The sequence below is a fragment of the Homalodisca vitripennis genome, chromosome 5, assembly GCF_021130785.1.
Source record: "Homalodisca vitripennis isolate AUS2020 chromosome 5, UT_GWSS_2.1, whole genome shotgun sequence".
Lineage (NCBI taxonomy): Eukaryota > Metazoa > Arthropoda > Insecta > Hemiptera > Cicadellidae > Homalodisca > Homalodisca vitripennis.
The window spans coordinates 8,596,533-8,617,338 of NC_060211.1; the positions used below are offsets into that span (position 1 = coordinate 8,596,533).

Below are 20,806 nucleotides of genomic sequence, written 5' to 3' on the forward strand. Positions count from 1 at the left end.
TCTCCAGGTACAAAATTTTCATCTCTCTATTCATCAAACTATCATATCTGCAATGCTGCACAGAGCTTACTGTCACCACACAGTGCTCTAAAAGCTATGCTGTAGTGGTGTAAGACTAACCATGTAGGAGCTATGACAGAACCTCTGCGGCTGAGCTTACTGTCACCACACAGTACTCTAAAAGCTATGCTATAGTCTGGTATGCTATAGTGGTATAAGACTAACCATGTAGGAGCTATGACAGAACCTCTGCGGCTGAGCTCGCGGTCGGGGATGTCGTGCCAGGTGAAGTGTCCACTCCAGGAGAAGCCTCCGATCTGGAACAGCAGGGAGCCTTCGTTGTGCATGTACTCCAGAGTGCCATCATCTATAACATCTATGATCGGCACCACCACAGCTGTACGCTCCTCTTTGATACGGTGCAGCAGTGGTTCTAGCCTGTGTCAGGCAGTCAGCAAATCTTGTGTTAACGCAATATATTCACCTCTCTTAATCTATTATCATACAAGATGGCCGAGTACTTGATAATAAACAGTTTAAGAATGTTTTTAAATAATCTACTTTTGTTTCTCAATTAGAATCCAGGAAATATTTTTTATTTTTCACATTTTTAAACTTTTGGAAGTGTAGTGACTTTAAAAGCAGAATATTTCTGTGATACATGTACCACCCCCCAATGTATTGATAATAATAAATCTCTACGGTTTATAAAGTTTCATAGTTTTAAATACAGTTATGTCATTGGAATGAAGTAAACCTGACAAGTAGTATTCATTAAACTTTTCCTAAAAAGGTAAAAACATTGTAATGTAGGAGATTTATGCAAACAGACCTTATAAACCATGCTTTTCACACTTTCGAGGAATATTTTACAAAAAAAAAACACTTTTTTATCATGGATATTGCAGAATGAAGATAATGATTGCAATGTGAGTCATGGATTGGAGATTCCCTGAATTCATAATCTTTCTTGTGTTTTACATTTGACAATATTAATTCATAATAATATTATGAATTATGAATAACATATGACAAATCTCAATGTGAAATTTGAATAACAACGGAAATAAGTGTCTAGATTTCTTTTTTTTTATTAATCTGTGTAAAAATATTCTTAATATTATGCATGAGTTTACTCTTACCACTGAGTTCCAACTTCACAATGGGAATCGAGAAACATAAGAACTTCACCAGTAGCTAATTTAGCCCCTTCTAAACGAGCTCGAATAAGTCCACTTCGCTGAGACAGTCGGTGGAGAACAACCTTGTTGGGTAAACGAGTCCGCATGTAGTATTCCAACTTCCCCATCAGTTCCTCTGAAACAGTGCGTCTCTCAATACTTGCTATACCCAAATTTAATTTCATTTAACCCTACATCGGGCGCTAAACGGAGTTTTCCTCCGTGTATTTTTTATTATTAAAAATAGTACTACTTTTCTGATGTTGGCAGTCGTTTCCCGCAGTGTACTTACGAGCATCTTTTGAGGAAGCGAAACAATAGCCTCCTGCTTATCTTTGTCAAAATCTGTCAGTATGTGGTCTACTTCCGTGCGAGACTGGACGATTCCTCCGTGAGCGCCCGATGTTGTGTTTGTAGTGCTTGGACGAAATCTCCGTAAGCGCCTTATTGTGTTTAGTTTTTATGGAGTAATAATCCGTGTGCGCCTAAATGTGTGACCTGTGATGGTTTCTTTTTAAGTTTTACAATATATTTTATTTGAATTTTGTGAAATGGAGAATGAAGACGAGAGACTTGTCAGTACAATACAACATTTCAGTACTGTTTATGGAGTGAACATTGTCGTTATAAGAACCAAAAGGAACATGTTTTAAAACTGTGTGTACTGTGTAAAAAACGTTTTAGTAAAGAATAAATTTTGATTTCAGAGTAATAATTGACATTACAATTGTATAATATCTCAAGAATTGAAGTATGTTATTTTTGTAAGAAGTTAAAAACTAAGTTAATTTCCATATATTATTACAGTAGGTTAAACATTTTTACAATTAATTGCATTATTCCTTAAAATTAATCATGTTGTTATCATACAATAACATTTTTTAAGAGTTTTAATTTCTTATTTGGAAAATTCATTACATAAGAAGTAATTTTTATTTAATTTCTAAAAATTAATATATTACATTGTAATTAAATCAGTATGAATATTTAAACAAATAAAAACAGTTTAAACGACTATGATATCCATTTTTCGCTAACCTGGAGGAAACCTCCGTGAGCGCCTGATGGTGTTTCTAATTTTAAGCACCCGATGGAGGGTTAAAATTGAGTTACCTTCAATTGTAACAAAACTACGCAAGGGATCACACATTTTTCAAAACATTACTCACAATTTAACAGGAGTTAAACCACCTATGTTAAGACACATCTATGACGACAGAAACAAAATGAAGAATTGTGAACGTACCTCTATCACTTTTATCATCCACCAGAACTATCTGCTTCAACAAGTGTGCTGGTGATCCATTCAGGACACTGTGGATTGTTCGAATCAGAGAGCTCCAGGCTTCATTGTTAAAGATGATTATTACGCTCACATCAGGAAGATCGTCATCATACTGCACGCTCTTGCACCTGTGGAATTGTTTATCATGAACTCAACGCGTAAAGTTAAAATTAAATAAAGAAGTAATCTTTATCACGTACTAGTTGTAGCTATAAAGTTCTCGAACAATCAATCAGAATTATACAGGATTGTGAACATTATTGTCCTTGTTAAGATCATTACATTGATAGGAAATGAATAATGACATTTTTACTTGCAAGTTACAGTATTACTATCCCACTGTACTTTGATCATATTTAGCAAAAGTATGCAATTAATGACATTAATATAATACTTCTGGTTTTTTTATAAAATCTATATAATTGCACTATAGTATGAGATCAATGAATGAAAGCCTGGGTTGTAGCGCGATATTGCTAAATGTAATGGAATAATAACTAGTGTGATAATTGAATGAATTCAAAAATCGAGCGGTCGTTACTGCTAATATTTACTTCCCATCTATCTTCCTGAATCCTATACATTCATGATTTAAATTAACATGTGATTACACTACGACACTGAACGTGAGCAAAATAAAAAGATGCAGAAAAATTGAACGCTGGAGAACAAAATGGATCTAAAGAACTGGAACGAAGTGAGAAGAGTCACGTTGCCTTATACTGAGAATAAGTTGATATGACAATGTGGGAAGGTAAGGGGGCAAAGTGGGGTGCGGTAACCACCCATACTGCCAGGTATGATGTCACATACTATGATGTAAAAAACTATACTAATACTAAGCTAAATTTTCATCTATGTAATCACATGTCGAAATACACAGAACAATCTCTAGCTTAAAGAGCTTAAAGATGAGGTGACCTTGTTCTTCATTCACCTCTGCACAGTAAGGCAACTGGCCTTCTCTCCATGAGCAGAAGGATTATCATATCGCAAAGTGGGCTCTATCACAAGACATTGATATATGAGGAAATGTCTTTATAGAGTGAGATCTTTAGAGATTACAAGTACCATGGTGCAAGTTAGTGTTCTGGGCTGTGGATTAGAGGATTAGTGCTTTTCTTTGATATTTGGATTGGTTGGCATTGTTACTTGATTTTAAATTGTATTAATATTTAACCTCATAGTTATTTTGTTCATTTGATATTCTTCACAATAAAACTGTTTTAGTTTTCTTTAACATAGTATGAAACACAAGTATAAGTCTTGTTCACATAACGTGGCTATGGTAGGAAGGGTTGATTCAATTTGAATGTTGAATTTAGCTCCAGTTCACCTTCCCTTTATTGCAGCATCAAAGACACCTAGTATCAGTCTCATCACATGCACAATTACCACAGCTTCGGTATGTGTAGAAAACTCGGTTACTCCACGGTGCTTAAACGTTGTGTCAGAAACATCTTAGTGAACTCAATTTTACACCTGATGAGACAATGAGACTGCCACTTCACCTATTTATAGGTGCCTCTGATGTCGAAAGGATGTAAAGGTACGTTTTGAGCTTCCTCGTCACCGACTTTCTTTGGATCTCTTCAGACAAAGTTGACTACAGATTCCAGGAGTCAAGTCTGAGACAGAATCAAGATACCAGACGCTGCAATAAAAGGAAGGTGAACTGGAGCTAAATTCAACATTCAAATATAAGTCCTGTGATTACTAAACCTGGGTTCTGCAACTTCTAGATGACTTCCTAATTACCCTCGAGTAGGCAGTTTACTAGCCAATAATATGATCAGGGGTTACTGAGATGTTCCTTGTAATACAAATTATATAGTTACTATTTTATTACTGAAAACTGTTTGATTATTTAGATTAAAAACTCAAGCATGCTGATATTAAATGTTACTTAAAAACATGAATGTACAATCAGTGTTTAATATTATAAACAAGACGTATACATCTTTATTGTTTAGTTCAAAATATTTGCCACATTTACTTTTTAAGCAGTGTGGTGTTTTTACATCTTTAATTAAATCTTTGAGCCAGACTAGTAACTGTAATATCTCCAACTTAATGGACAATTCATTTCAGTTATAATCACACTTAATACACTATCTGCTTGTCTGATAATGAAATCTAGATAAGATCAACATATCCCATCTTAGTTAGTTCAGTCCAAACTCTCACAGTAACACTTCTCTATTCACTCACACATGTTATATATACCACACAACATGACCATTTATTTATTTCAGAATTAACAATTCATTAATAAAGAAAAATGTACGATTATATTACAACAATGATATTCCGTTTAGCTCATCAAATATTAATATTTAAAGGGGCAGACCAAGATGGGGTCAACCATTCCTAATTTCCCTATTTCTAAAAATAAAATAAAAACATCAAGTGCATTAAAATAAATGCGGTGATGATGGTATTAATTTGATTGTTAAATGCAGCTGTTTCTTTTAAATCTTAATCATCTGCATTAATTGTTGTTCATAATAAATGCAATGCACTCAAATGTATTACTCTTTGACATTGTATTTCTTATTTACTGATTGGAATTGAAATTAAAGAAAAAATACAATGCTTGAGTATTTTATTTTAAAAAGTACTTTCTTCAAAAATAAATAAATGCCTAGTCGCTGCAAATACTGAGCAGTAGATAAGCTGGATTGCAAGTATCAAATAGAATGGATCAAATGCCACACCGGACTTGTATCTGCCATGAACCAGTTCTTCATTCCAAATGCAGAGAATTTGCCCCACATTAAACTAATACTCTATAATGATGAAATGAAATGAAATGAAATGAAAGAAAGTTTATTTCCTGTATAATTACAATACTATTACAATTAGTATTATATATACATTGATAATAAATATATGTACAATAAATAACTTAAAATTAATTAAACATAGTGTTTGGAAATTAGCCTACATGGGCAAGGCAGCCTGTGCGTAGGCTAGAGTCGTATTATTAATACCTAATATGTATTTACAAACTTATCTCCCAGGAATGTAGCACTGATATATCTCTAACCAAAGGTATCTCCATTAATACAACGTTCATCGCCATCAGAGTGCATTCCAGTACCTGTCAACAGGTTATTTTTCAAGTCCACAGCCGAAGATGGGAATGAGGGGGGGGGGGCAATGTCGTATTCAGTAATGTCTACTGTAGCAGTTAGTCGTAGGTAAACCATAATCATGAGCAAAACAGTTTGGTACGAGAATGGACATGAATGGTCATGACCGCTCACACCCGGACAGTAACAAGGTCTCGGCCCTCCTCAAGTCCAACATGCCAGTAGAAAACTTGTAACTTTATGTTTGAATATTTCAATAGACAAGGTTTCGAATAAAGAAAAATTACTAAATTTGTTACATATATTTCTAAATAAGGTCTGAGATATATAAAAATGAGTTAGTATTTGAATATGACTTAATTAATGGTATAACAGAGATCCCCACTCTATTAGAGTGCCTGGTATTATAAGAATGTGACGTTAAAGAGAAAATTGTAGAAAAATGTTTTATATATGTTTTATTAGTATACTTTTTATATACAACTGGCGTAAGGAAAGAATTGATGTTTTCATGAAAAAGATTGTAAGTTAGATATCTCTTACTTTTCCTAAACCCTGCTATTAAAATACTTTTTTGAATAACAAAAAAAGAGGTTCAAGATGGACCGATTTTTTGAGCTCCTCCCCATGCAATGTTACCAAATGATAATACAGACTGTGCGTAAGCAAAATACACAGTTTTAATTTCATTGTCACTTAAAATATCACTTAATCTTCTGAATGCATAGATGTATTTTCTGACTTTTTTTTTGTAAATAAGCTACATGTTTCCGTCCACTTTAAACGATGATCGAAAACCACACCTAAATACTTATAGGACACTACAACTCTCTTTACTCTTACAATCACATATTACATTTGTGTAAGTTCCACAATTATGAATTTTCAATTCATTGAATGGGCATTCTGAGTTAATGCTTAAAGAAATAGGCATAAATTTTGTTTTTAAGGATGTTTAATGACAGAATATTTTGATCCAACCACTGTTTTATACTCATCAAAATCGCTCAATGCCATGGCCTGTGCTTCTAGCCAACTTCTTCATGAAATAAATATTAAACTGTCATCTGCGAACAGAAAAAGTTTGCCTTGTAACTGAATTTTTGCAATATTGTTGATATATATTAGAAACAAAAATTGGACCTAATGTGCTACCTTGTATTACCCCGTAGAGTCTACACTTTGTGGATCGCTAGTTGCGCCGCATATAGACACAACCTGCTTCCTGTCATTCAAGTAGCTAGTGAACCATGCTAGAGCAGTACCGCGGATTCCTATCATTTCCATTTTTTGTAGCAAGATTGTGCGATCAACTGAGTCAAACGCTTTTTTCAAATCTAAAAATATGAGTAAACACCTATTATTTTTTGAGATATTGTCGTTCAATTCCTTATTTACGTCAAACAATACATCATTAATATTCTTGTCTGATCTAAATCCATATTGACACACACTCTCAATATATTGTTGTTTTTGTAAATATGAGACTAGCTGATTCTTCACTATACGTTCTAAAACTTTGGAAAACACGCTTAACAATGAAAATAGGGCGGTAGTTGCTTTTGTCGGTAAAACAATTTGATTTATAAAGGGGGTAAATTTTAGCCAATTTGAATTTTTGGGGAAATAACGCCAGTTGATATGCCTTAAATTAATTATGTAATAATGTGATCATTAGAGAACTATCAATACTCTAATAGAACTTAACTAAGAAAAAAATAATACATATTTTGAATAGATATTAAACTTTTCCATGAGAACAAACAGGACCAATGAAAGCTGTATATGAAAAAATGTGAGTAAATTATATTGGGTGTGACAAGTTCACAGATTATCTCAAATATTTTCCATTTGTGGGATGGAATAAAATTGAATTAGTACGAATCCTAATCAGTATTCACAACCACTATTTAGAGTACCATACAGCTTATTCAAAATCTCAAAATAATAGCAAATAACCAATTTTGTTTTACAAACATATTAATTACACCTTAATTATTAACTTAGAACTCAATTTTTGGTATATCATTCTTCAAGAGACACAACAAATTATGTATAAGAATTTTTTTCTTGTAATTATTTTTTGCATAATGATGATTTAACCCATTGGGGAACTTGCCCAAGCATCACTCGTTGCGGCCGAGTGGGAATGAATAATCTTACACGAGCGGCACTCGTTGTGCTCTTTCTAGACGCTAATGATCACGTATTTCTTTGTTTTTCCGCTAGATCACAGTTTTGTGCCTTTGTGCATCCTTATAAGCAATTATTCCTTTAAGATTCGTTATGTTTGCACAATGGAACCACAACTAATAGCTTGTTTTGTTATTGTTTACATTTTGCCATATGCTAAATTTTCGTCACTTTAATATTCTGCTTACATTCTGTGTATCGTGTTCTAAATGTTTAGTGTTTAACTGTTTATAGTTGTTGAATGAGTTTTTAGTTCTTCCGCTACCTCATCGAATAAGACAATTAGCGTACTTCAGAAGTAGACAGATACTTGGACAGTGATAATGAGACGAAAGTGAGTTATAAAATGTAAATGAATGGTCATTTGATGTAATGTAAATAGTTTATTTTAGTTATCATTTTAATAATAAAAATGTAATGAAACAAACAGTTTTACTTTATATCTCAGACAACTAATTCAGGAGCTTGTCATAAAATCATCAAAAAGCGAAAAAAATGTTAAATGAATATAAGAAAAAAAATCACTTAGGATTGTTTTCGCTTTTTGATGATTAATTATTAAGTAATCCAATAAAAACTGGTTTTCCGTGCAAAAACATTGTGCTGTTTTGAATAAAAAATTATTGAAACAGATAAACAAAAAAAGTAATAAATCAAATCAAATCAAATCAAATATTTATTTGTTGTAAACATGTTCACATGTATAACAAAGTCAACTTAAAAGGTTACTTAACCTAACTTAAAGAGTTAACAACTTCGTAAAATTCTGTTACATCGTATAAGCAGGTTGCAACTAGAAAGTTCTTTTAGTTTTTGTCTAAATCTAGTGAGTGGCAGCTCTTTAATACCTTCCGGCAAAACATTAAACATTTTTTAAATGCCTTGGTATAGAAAACTCTTCTGAGTTGCAGAGTATCTGCATCGTTCACTTATAAGTTTATTTTTGTTTCTAGTTGCATAGTTATGGACCTCAGACATTGCAGGCAAAAGTGCCAAGTTCCTCTTAACAAACAAGAGTGGTGCTAAATATATACATAGAAGGCAATGAAAGGACACTTAAACCTAATGAAGAGCTCTTTACAGTGGGCCTGCCAGTGTGCATCACAAATCAGACGGATTGCTTTTTTTTTGCAGCACAAAAAGCTTCTGTACATATCCATGGTTTGCCCAGATTGAAGTTCCATAAGAGAGGTAGCTATGTATGTGGCCATAGTAAACACAGAGCAGAACACCAACAGAGACACTGCCTTTAAGTGCTCTGATCATGAAAATGCCTTTTGAAATTTTGTTCGCAAGACTGTCAATTTTGCTGATGCCATTTAAGATTGCTCTGGACTGTGAACCCCAAGAATTTTGAGTGGGTTACTTCCCCCCGATTGCTAAGGCTGAAAGCAAGGTCCTGAGTTTTTCCCGTCATTAAGGCTTAACTTATTTGCATTACACCAGTCATGAATGGTTTTAGTTTTGGTGTCAATTATGTAACCCACATTTTCTGCATTTGTTACCCTGGACACACACTGCCAAATCGTCAGCAAATAGAAATGATTTTACTGAATGAGCATTTAGGTTGTACGGCAGGTCATTAACATAGAGTATGAAAAGCAAGGGTCCCAAAATGGACCCTTGTGGGACACCTTGTTTTACACTTAACTGTTTTGAGTAAGAGCCATTTAGAATACGGATTGCCATCGATTGTTCAAATAAGATCTTAAGAAACTGCACTACACTGTTGTCAATAGAATAAAAACACATCTTATCCAGTAAAATATGATGCGACACTGTGTCAAAGGCCTTGGACATATCAAATGATCTGAAAAGAACGTTCAGGTTGTTCTCCAGTCCTTCAAAACAATTCAAAGATATCAAATCCTGAGTAGCTTCAACAGTGCTATGGTTAGGTCTAAAGCCGTACTGATTCTTGGATAATAACTTATTTGATTCCAAGAAGGAGGAAAGTTGTTCATGAATGAGACGTTCCAAGACCTTTGACAGCGTCGGAACAATGGATATTGGCCTATAGTTGGCACAATCATCCCTAGGCCCTCTTTTGTGTATTGGAATGACCTTACTTACTTTTAGTTTGTCAGGATAAAATACCCTGCTTAATACACAAGTTGAAAAGATATGTTAGTACTTCACAAATAGACCTAGCTGATAACTTCAGTATTGCTGCATTGGTGCCATATATATCAAGACAAGTGCTATTATTCAGTTTGGTTTATGGCTAGGTAGACTTTATGGGAGTAAGACAGGGAGATGGGATTCCTCCCACTCTCTTCAACCTGGCTGTGGAAGAGGCATTACAAAAAGTTAAAAGACTACAAAGAGGGGTTAAATTAGGAGTGGACCTGAACGTAATGGCATTTGCGGATGATGTAGTGATCTTGTCAGAAAGTTTGGATGACCTCTCCACACTAACAAAAAGTTTTATTAAAGAATGTCAAACAGTAGGCTTAGAGCTAAATGAAGATAAAACTAAAATTATTCATTTTGGAAGACATGCTGGAAATGTGAGAACAAACTTAAGCATTGACAACTACTCGATTGGCTGTGTAGAAAGTTTTAAAATATTTGGGTGTAACAATAAACAGCAAAAACGTGGAGGATATAGAGATACAAAGCAAATTAGCTAATGCAAATAGGTGTCTTGGGGCGTGTACAAAACTCTTTACGTCAAGATTGTTGTCACAATGCTCCAAAATAAGAATTTATAAAACAATCATTCAACCAGTCCTAATGTATGGAAGTGAAACATGGACATTAACGAAGAAAAATGAGGGGCGGTTGATTGTTTTTTGAGAATAAAGTTCTCCGAAAAATATTTGGACCAATATGTGATGAAGGGGTGTGGCGAATAAGAAAAAATAGAGAATTACGCAATGTATACCAAGATCCTGATATTGTGGCTTTGGTGAAGGCAAAGAGAATTAGCTGGCTAGGACATGTACATCGGAGACAGGAGGGCACAAGGTTAAAAGAGGTCTACCAGGCGGTACCAGGCAGGAAGGCGCCCTTTGGGTAGGCCAAAGATAAGATGGTGCGATCAAGTGGTCGAAGATGTGATCCGGTGTGGAGGGTCCTGTGGATCTGGCAGAGGACAGGGTGGCGTGGAAGAGGCTCCATAGACGAGGCAAAGAATCGACTGAGATTTGTTTACGCCCCGGCAGTAAGTAAGTAAGTAAGACTTCTTCTACTACTGTAAAACTTCTAAGAGTGAATAACCCTACTGAATTGTTTCCTGTTGCACAGTTCTCACTATTGTCAAGAAAAACACTATGATTAGGCTTATTTACATCAGTTGGTATGCTATTACAAATTTGTTCTACACACTGGTAAGAAAAAAATTGTTAAAAGCATCAGGCGTTAAATTAGCTTTAATATTGGGAGGCTTACTGTTAACATTTCTAAGCTGATTTATGACAGACCATGCAAGCTTTTGAATTTATTGTTTGAACTGTCAATTATGTTGTTATTATGATTAAGTTTGGCTTTTTTAATTTCTGCCTTTGTACGTTCTCTTAAGAGCAATATAATTTTTTTCTTTAGACCTGTTACAGTTAGTGTTGCAGAATAAATAGTAAAGCAATTGTCAAGTTGGACCTTTAATAGAACAGAATATTGACAGATGCTTTTGATTTTTGTTTTTCTTACTAAACAATTTGTAAATATATACTGGAAAAAAAAATAAAAATTATTTGGAGAATGCAACAAACACTATTGTAGAGATTCCGGCTTCATCAGGGATCAGAAAAACAAACTGTAGTAGATTACATTGGCCAGAAGTTGTCACTTTTTGACAAAAATAGACTTACCTCATGAACACAATTATGGCATCAGAAATATAATTCATTTCAATCAGAAGCGTTTGACACATGCAAAGCCTAAATTTAAAAGCTATTCACAATTTTGCTTAATATCTAACACATCTTACCCTTGAACACAGAAATAATATGTACCTATAGCACCATCATTTAGTGCATCATAAGTGTGTTAACTGAAAAAACTAATGTCTTTGACATTAGGATTCCTCTACTTTAACCTAAAATAGTTTAATTATTTATTCATTGAAGTCAATGGAGCTATTCAATCAAATATCATGGACTATTGAAGAAAAATTCGAGTTATTTCATAGGTACTTATAAAAACTGTTTTACCTTCTGATTTCAGAGCCACTACTCTTTAAACTTAAATTTTAAATGGATCCGGCAGTTAGAATATCTTTCAGTGACTATAACTTATCTCAGGAGTGCTTAAAATGTAATTTAAAAAGAATATGCCCACAGTGTGTTCCTCCCACTCCCATAGTAACCCATGTAGGTAACTTCTAGTGCTTATATATCGTATTGTAACATTGTTGAGGTTATAGATGTGAGACAGTTACAGAAGTTTGAGTGGAAGAGGGAGAAGTGTATCCTGTCTGTAACTGTGACACCTACGATTGAGAATGAGGCTGGCCATGAACAGTTTACTTTAACCATTCCCATGCTGTAGACGGATATATTAGAATGGTAGACTTTGACCAAAACGCCAAATACAGTTATATCCGATAAAGAGCACGCACTTGCACAAACGTCTACTACGTATCTTGTTATTATTCTGTATCGTGTGGTAGTGTTGTAATTAGTTTGAAATATTTATGTTGTTTTATAGCAAAAAACTTTTCAGTTTAGTTAAATTTTACAATGAAATTAAAATTTAAATAAAATGCCCTGTTTTATACTTTTTGCTTTTATAATTTAGTTATAATAAAAATTAGCCTTGAACTTAAAGAAACAAAATCTTTTTACCTGTCTTGGCGTTATAGGAAAGTTAATGGATTTATTAGTGGCGTGCGAAGGGCTAATAACGTTACTTACAGAGGGTGACGAGCATCCACGATAGTCCTGTTATACGACACTTTGTTGCTAGCTACAAGGTTAAATGCCTCCTTCTTCATCACCTCTTGGGCGAGTTTCCCCTCTTCGCCACTTAACTCAACGGCAGCACCATTGTCCCCCAAACCAGGTACAATATTAGCCAGGTCCTTTCTGATCATGGCTTCAAATTCTCTATCTTTGTTAGATAAGATGCGGCCTGAAAAAAATCACAGCAACAATTAAGTCACATCCCACTGAACAACAATAATAATCATTGAATGTTATAGATGTTATATACGAGAAGCGGGGGTTGGAGGAAGTTGGCTGATCCCGGATAGCACTGCCCTGGGCCTGAAGCCCCAACTGGTGGCTTCAGCTCCCCATCTTGGACTTCCAGGTGGGCCATTCCACGCCAAATCATCCCAGCCAAAAGTAGAATTGACACACCAAGGTTCTCTGATTTCAATAAAAGTTTACATAGATAATATATACATATAAATAAGAAGAAATCCAAAATTGTAGCTTATTCTAACAAAGGGTTTCAGAGATACGGCCATTTGAAGTTTTATGCTAATTCAGTTTCCAAGGCCCATTTTGCCGCCAAAGTGAGCGTACATGTATTCTCGTCTTTCCATGTAGAATGGACAATTATGAAGCTAGTAGAGGCTTCAAATTTTACTCATATGTTTCAAAAACTTAATGCAGAATCATATAATACTATTAAAATGGGATTTATTATCTTCTATCACCATAAAAAATAATTCATAAACACAAATAATTTTGATTTTTCTGAAATCGGAACATTAAGTTACAAAAAGTGTTGTAGCAAAAATCTCTCTCCACCTACCCTTATAAAAGTATATATCACTGGAAAGAGGATAGAATCATCTTTCAAATGGTATAATAATATGAGTGGGGTTTTGAGTATTAACATTTTTATCATATATCAAAGTCAAAAATTAAATTTTTAAGACACTAAAATGTGATTGTATACAAAATATTTATGTGATGAAGAAAAAAATAAATTCTAAGGTGTAAAAAATGTATTATATTTGTTTGAAAATATCTGAAAAATATATGAAGGTGAAATAAAATATTGTGTTCTAAGTTTTTAAGTGTGTATAAATAAAAAAAGAAAATTAAGTTTCTTTAAAAAAAATTTAGTAAGTCAATGAATTAAAGTATTATTTTACACAAATAATTATTGGCCTAACTAAATTGGCCTACAATACTTTTACCTAAAACATGGCTAATTATAACTTTACAAGCATTAAAATAATAGTTTATAACAACATTTAAAAGTTTAACATTCTGAATAAAAAAAAAAACAACACTTTATTAACTATTTAAAGGTCAAACATCAATATTACATTATATATGCTAATTACTAATATTTTATAAACACAAACCACAATGGGTGACATCTAGACCAGTTCAAACCAGTGTTTGAAATTACTCTTGTAGAGACATGAAACATTCATTCAAGTCTCAACATGAAAAGAAAACTTACTCTTGTGGAGACATGAAACACACAAGTCTCAACATGACTCAGTAAGTCACACTGCAAGCTATTGTCAGTATGTGAGGATCTGTGGTTCAGTTAACATTTGGTGCTGTGTACTACATATTTTTGTGAATTGTCTATTTTAAATGAATGAATTAATTTATTTATTATAAATATGTAATTTAATTGTGAAGTGTTTATTTTTATCATGGAAGAAATTGCTGGACCAAGTCAAGTGAGACCAAATTTAATTTGTACAGTAGGTAAACTTTCAGACTCTTCTTGTGAAAACTTTACTCTGACAAAAGATAAAAGTGTACATTTAATTTTTTCAAAAGCTTTCAAGTGAAGAAGTAGAAACATTGAGTTGGCGGACAAATAATCAGTATCGTGAAAATGACACAATTTGTTCTCATCATTTTTGTTATTTTTTGAAAAAAGCCAAAAATCATGTTGTGACCCTTTTCAAAAACATGCTGTAGGCCTACCTTTGACAAAGAAAAAAGATTTAAGAGTAATTACCTTAGAAAAGGCGAAAGATGTTAGAGAACATAAAGACATAATTTTAGTCCCAGGAAAGCTTTTGTGCAGTAATTGTAGAAAGTTATTGAATGTAGAAAACAAAGGTTTAAATAATGATGAAAACTGCATTTCATGAGAGTGATGAAGTTATTGGCAAAGATCTTACGACTGCCAAAAGAGTAGTGGAAAAAGAAGTTCTAAATGAGTCTCTGTTAGGTTTAGATGTGACACCTCTGAAACTCCAGTCCCTTATCTACTCATTCAAAAAAAAAAAATATGCCAGGAAAAAGTTAAAGCAGGCAAAATTACAAGTCAAGAAGAAACTATCTTTTGTCATACAAGTAAATGATGATTCTTTAAATGAGTCTTCGAGTGATGGCGAAGAAAAATTTCATGATGAGGAAAAGAAAAAATCTGAAGATCTTGATTATTTAATGGATGCTATTAAGCAAAAGCTGAGGACCAATATAAACCAGAAGGGAAAAAATACAATTACTAACAATTGCTCCTAAGTCATGGTCCCGCAGAAAAGTAGCTGAAAAACTGAATGTTTCAGAATACTTAGTACGAAAATCTAGGGCTGTTTGTAATGAAAAGGGCATTTTTGGCGATGCCAGAACCAAAAGAAGGTAGAAAACTACCTGAAGAGGACAATTGAAGCAGTAAAACAGTTCTATGAAGATGATGAATTTTCTTATATGTTTCCAGGAGCGAAAGACAGAGTTAGTGTACAAAAAAATACCTACATGCAAAAAAGACTACTTTTATGTAATTTAGAAAGAACTGTTTATTGCATTCAAAGAAAAACATCCAATTTTAAAAAAATAGGATTTTCAAAATTTTGCTCTCTGAGGCCAAAATGGTGTGTACTGGCTGGTTCTCCAGGCACGCATTGCGTTTGTGTATGCCTATACCATAAAAATGTCGAGCTTTTGGCTAATGCCATAAATCAGCATGATAAAGTAAGCCATACATATTATGATGGAAAAATTAGTCTGCAACAGACAGTCCAGAAATTGTATGCTGAACACCGTTGTGATGAATGTCCAAAAACAAACGGAGCCATTAAGACAATACTTGGAGGATATTTTAGAAGATTTTGATGATGAGGAAGAAATCAAATTCTCACAGTGGATAAGTGATGGTCACATGAAGCTGCAGACAATGCTTCTTCCACACCAAGAGTTTATTGGCTTTGTAATTGATAAAATTGAATCACTCATTCCACATTCTTTCATAACTAAATCACAAAACACCTATATGAGGGAAAGGAAGGAGAATTTACAATATGATGTAGCCTTAGTCCTAATGGACTTCGCTGAAAATTACAATTTTGTCCTACAAAATGAAGTGCAATCCTATCATTGGAGTCATTTAAGTTGTTCAATTCATCCTGTTGTTGTTTACTCAAGAAGCGAGGGTGAAACAACAAAAGAATCCTCTTTGTGTTTTATTTCCGATGATTTGAAACATGATGTACCATTTGTCTATTCCGTTCAAGAAAAAACCGTTGAGTACATTAAGTCCAACTTTCCTAACGTAACCAAAATTTAATACCTAAACTGATGGTTGCAGTGCCCCCAATATAAAAATTACAAGTCAATGGTAAATTTGTGTTACCATAAAGAAGATTTTGGGCTAGAAGCAAGTTGGTCATTCCATGCAACAAGTCACGGAAAAAAAAAACTGTTTGTGATGGGATCGTAGGAACAGTTAAGAGGACTGTAAACAAAGAAAAACTTACAAAGTGCCAGAGATTCAGACCAAATCATAAAATGCTGAAGAAATGTACTCATTTTGTGCAAATCAGTTCTCGAAAATTAGTTTTTTTCTTTTTGAAAGAGAACGATATTGAAAAACAAAAGAAAGTCTCTTGAAACCCGTTTTGAATGTTGTGAAACTATTAAGGGAACAAGAAGTTTTCACTTCTTTCAGCCAGCAACTAGTGAAGTAATTACAGCGAAGCGACTAAGCTCAGACACTGATGTCTGTTTAAAACAAAACATATTCAAGAACACTTTGCCAACTCTAGAGCCTAATATTCATTCTTTTGTAGCATGTGTCTATGAAAATAATTGGTGGATAGGAATGATACAGTGTTTCAATGAAGTTGAAGGAGATTATGATGTAAAATTTATGCACCCTCATGGACCTAGTGAAACTTTTTTTTGGCCCCAAAAAGAAGATCAGTGCCCTGTTCCAGCCAGCTCATCTGTTATGCATTGTTAATCCACCTGAAACAACCTCTCTTGGACGTTCGTCTTACAAAATTGATTCTGTATCTCGGAAAGAAATAGACAAAGCGTGGAATATTTTCAGTTTGTAATTAGAGTGCAATGTGTGTGTGTGAGAAAGAAAAAATGTAGTTTTGATGGACCAACATAATCAATTCAGTATAAATGATTTTTATTTTTTTTTAACATGAAAATGTACATACCTGTTTGAATATTATCAAGTAAGTACTGAATATAAGTTGTGTACTCATTATAAGTGACTTAATTGTTTTAAAACTTAACTGTGACTTATTCTGCAACAACATTTGATTTAACATATTTAATTTTATGTAAAATGGCCTCTTTCAAAACAATTTTTCATAGGTATTTTTAATATTTGGCTATATTTTTGTGTTTTAATAGAGTACAATTTTATTTTTTACTTTGACGTGTAATAAAAATGGTAATACACAAAACCCCACTCATATTATTATACCATTTGAAAGATAATTTTATCCTCTTTCCAGTGATATATACTTTTATAGGGGTAGGTGGAGAGAGATTTTTGCTACAAAACTTTTTGTAACTTGATGTTCCGATTCAGAAAAATCCAATTATTTGTGTTTTTTCGGAATTATTTTTATGGTGATAGTAGATAACAAATCTCATTTTTAATAGTATATTATGATTCTGCATTAAGTTTTGAACATATGAGTAAAATTTGAAGCCTGTAGCTTAAAAAATTGTCCATTCCACATAGAAATACGAGAATACGTGTACGCTCACTTGGCGGCAAAATGGGTCTCGGGAACTGAATTAGCTAATAAATTTAAAAATTCATATGTCTGGAACCATTTGTCAGAACCAACTGAAATTTTGGATTTTATCCTATCTAAATGCCTACATTATGTGTACAAAATTTCATTAAAATCTGTGACGGGTGGTGGGTGTCGACCCCTGGATGACTTGGTGTGGAATGGCCCAGGTTTTTTATTGGTTAGTATTGTTGGTTGTCAGGACTTTGTGGGCCAAACCCAAGCTCCTGCCCATTCTTGTGGTCACTATGTGGTTGATCACATAAAAGAGTTATCTGTTTATTTATTTGTTACTCTACATCCTTTTTAAATAGGCAAATCTAATTTAAATTTTGTTTGCTTTAGAAAACTAATAATCCTCTGCTGTGAAATATACAAAGGATAGCATGTTGTTGTCATAATAAATTCGGCCAAAAGGTACATAACCTCCTCCAAACTGGGCAAGGTATAATGCTTTTACGAAAATGCTTACGTTGATTTCTTACCATGTCCAGATAGCTAGCTTGGTTATATACAAAATAGAGAGACTTTAAAAGTTTCAACAAATTTAGGCCAATATAAAGTAGTCTATAAATGAACTGCACCATATGGATATTTGTTTAAAATGGTAATGTATAGTGTTTGAAGTGTTTGATTTTTTTTAAACAAAGATGGTGACTAAATTTCTCATAATGATTTGTTATCTTTAAAATTCATCATCAGTAATGAAGTCTTTAAATAAAGACAATTCCCTAAATTATGAACTACAATATCAACAGGAGTGATGGTAATTATTTACTTTAACTACTTCACACTATTTATAAAAATTTCAACTTAAAATTAAAAAATAAACATATAGAGGAGTAGTGCAATAGATATTAAAGGATGGAAATCTTAACGGTTAGGTCAGGCTATGTTATGTTAGGTTAGGTTATTATAAGTTATTGTGCAAATTATGGATCGCGACCGCCTAAAAGCTCTTTCTGGAAATAAAAACATACAATTTTAAGAAATTGATAAAAGTAGTATGAGATCGTTATAGCTAACGTGGCTAAAGTAAAGTATAACAGTAATTTGAAATGCCTATAACATAATTTGGTTCAACATTTTGGTTTCGTAGTTTTAGATTTAATAATGAATATCAAGGATTCAATACTCACGAATATCAATGATTCAATAATCATGTATATCGATAATTTGATTGTTTTGATGGCCAATGATACTGCAGCATATTTATATAGTGAAAAATGTTTGGCTCTTTTAAACTTCTTTTAAAAGCTACTGTTAATGCACAACTTGTAACATTGGGAGAGTTAACTTAGTGACAGTATCAGATTTCAGACACTGCACTAAGTGGAAGGTGAAATGGAGATGAACTCAACAATTCGCCTTGTATCAACCCTTTCCCACCATGTATACTTCGTTACATGTGTTGGTCACTAAAAAGTTGTCTGATACATGCTGAGTCCAATATTTATAGAAAGTTATTTAGTGTGAACTCACCTTTAGTTTAAGTTATTTTAAAGGAGATTCTTTCTATGGCAATGGCATTTTAATTTATAGCATTAAACATTTTTAAGGACAAATGGTCCAAAATCTATTCACAAATTCCTTATGTCCTCACCAGGAATCAAACCCCATGACTCCGATTTAGAAATCCGCTGCATGATCCACACACTATGGTAAAAGTCAATTAAGTCGTCAAATCTTTAGACAGCCCGATTACATCTTAATATTTTTATCATATGGCATAGGTTTCTCAAGTAAAATAATGTTACTTTAGCCTACATGTAATGACTTACCTCTATTTATAACAGGGACAATAATTGCTTTTCTTTGATGGATAGATTCTTTACTACTGGTATATGCAGGTTTCTTTACAACATTGTTATTATTGTTGTTGTTGTTCATGTACTCAACATATTCATTTTTTCCATCTTCCTCAATTTTAACCCTTTGTGATTCTACAGCTTTAAATTTAGTTTGATTTAAATACCACCATAAAATTACAGAAGGGATTGTTAACAGAATTAAAATTTTGAACCACAGCCGCCTTCTTCTCATTGAGTATAAACCAAACATTTTGATAAAGTTCGTTACAAAATGATGTGGATAATAAGAATTACTACATTGTTTGATGAAAAATAACATAAATAATTAACTGTGGATATGGTCTATAAAATGTAAACAAAAGATCTTATTTCAAATCTTCCAAAAGATAGCAAAAAATCATTCATAATAAAATTTACAGATGATTTTACAAATGTCATATTAATAAACTCAAATGATTTAAAATGAAACTACAACATGATCAGACTCACACGTCACCAAGACAACACCACATTAAAAAGCGCGAGTAAAACAGTTGCAACTAGCATTGAAAACTGTCAACTGTAATCTGTCACACTAATTAATTACACATGTCCTATAGTAGTATACATGAATGAGGTCGTAATCTGTGGATCAACTGAAACAAAACAACTGGTCGACTGAACTGAACCAACCAACAGTGACAACAGCGAAGTACCAACCAAAAAACAACAATCTCAGTCAAGGCCGAACAATAAATAATACCACTACAACAGCTGAGTGATTGACAGCGTTTTATTGCTACCATGACAACCCATACTGCCAACACAAACCTTGTAAAACTCTACGGTGAAACTATATGAAAACGTCGTAACTGTAATAAATTGTGATGTTGATAATTAAAGTAATCTAATGAAAAATATTACTGTGGAAAATATGTCTATACTAAGTAGTCTAACCACGAAAATAGTTCAGTACTAAAAAGGAGTTTAAGGTTATAATTCCCATCAATTTATCCGAGACCTGTATTCTAGGATCGGTTCTGTAATCTATCTTCCATCAAGCTACGACGACAGTTACTGTACGTCTTTCACATAGCAATGCAATCTGCCAAATGCAACGTTTTCTCGGCAGCTCATTATAGTAGCAGTGACGTTTTAAAATTGCATTCATGAGGAATACGCAAATTTATTGTTGCTGCTTGTTTTCATGTGTATCACCTTTCCACGAGAAAAAAATGTTGCTCTCTATACTCGCACTGTGTACTGGTGTGTTATAGAGGTGTTTATTGATATGCATAGCTTTTTAGTATAGCTTTTTATAGAAAATTGACGCTATTTTACAGTGTATACTG

The 20,806-nt window shown here is 33.3% G+C and overlaps 1 protein-coding gene across 2 annotated transcripts in view; it reads right to left on the reverse strand.

Moving 5' to 3' along the window:
* Positions 1-20,166, reverse strand: part of LOC124361759 (polypeptide N-acetylgalactosaminyltransferase 1-like) — a 65,796-nt gene extending 45,630 nt beyond the window's left edge. The window contains exons 1-5 of one of the 2 annotated variants that reach the window (XM_046815725.1): positions 19,446-20,166; positions 12,611-12,827; positions 2,428-2,594; positions 1,143-1,317; positions 226-438 (exon numbers count right to left, since the gene is read on the reverse strand). In XM_046815725.1, the coding sequence (XP_046671681.1) occupies positions 226-438; positions 1,143-1,317; positions 2,428-2,594; positions 12,611-12,827; positions 19,446-19,794 (1,121 nt within the window). In that variant the 5' untranslated portion in view covers positions 19,795-20,166. The remainder of the gene's footprint in view (positions 1-225; positions 439-1,142; positions 1,318-2,427; positions 2,595-12,610; positions 12,828-19,445) is intronic. The other variant, XM_046815724.1, reaches the window with a different exon arrangement.
* Positions 20,167-20,806: the final 640 nt, after the last annotated feature.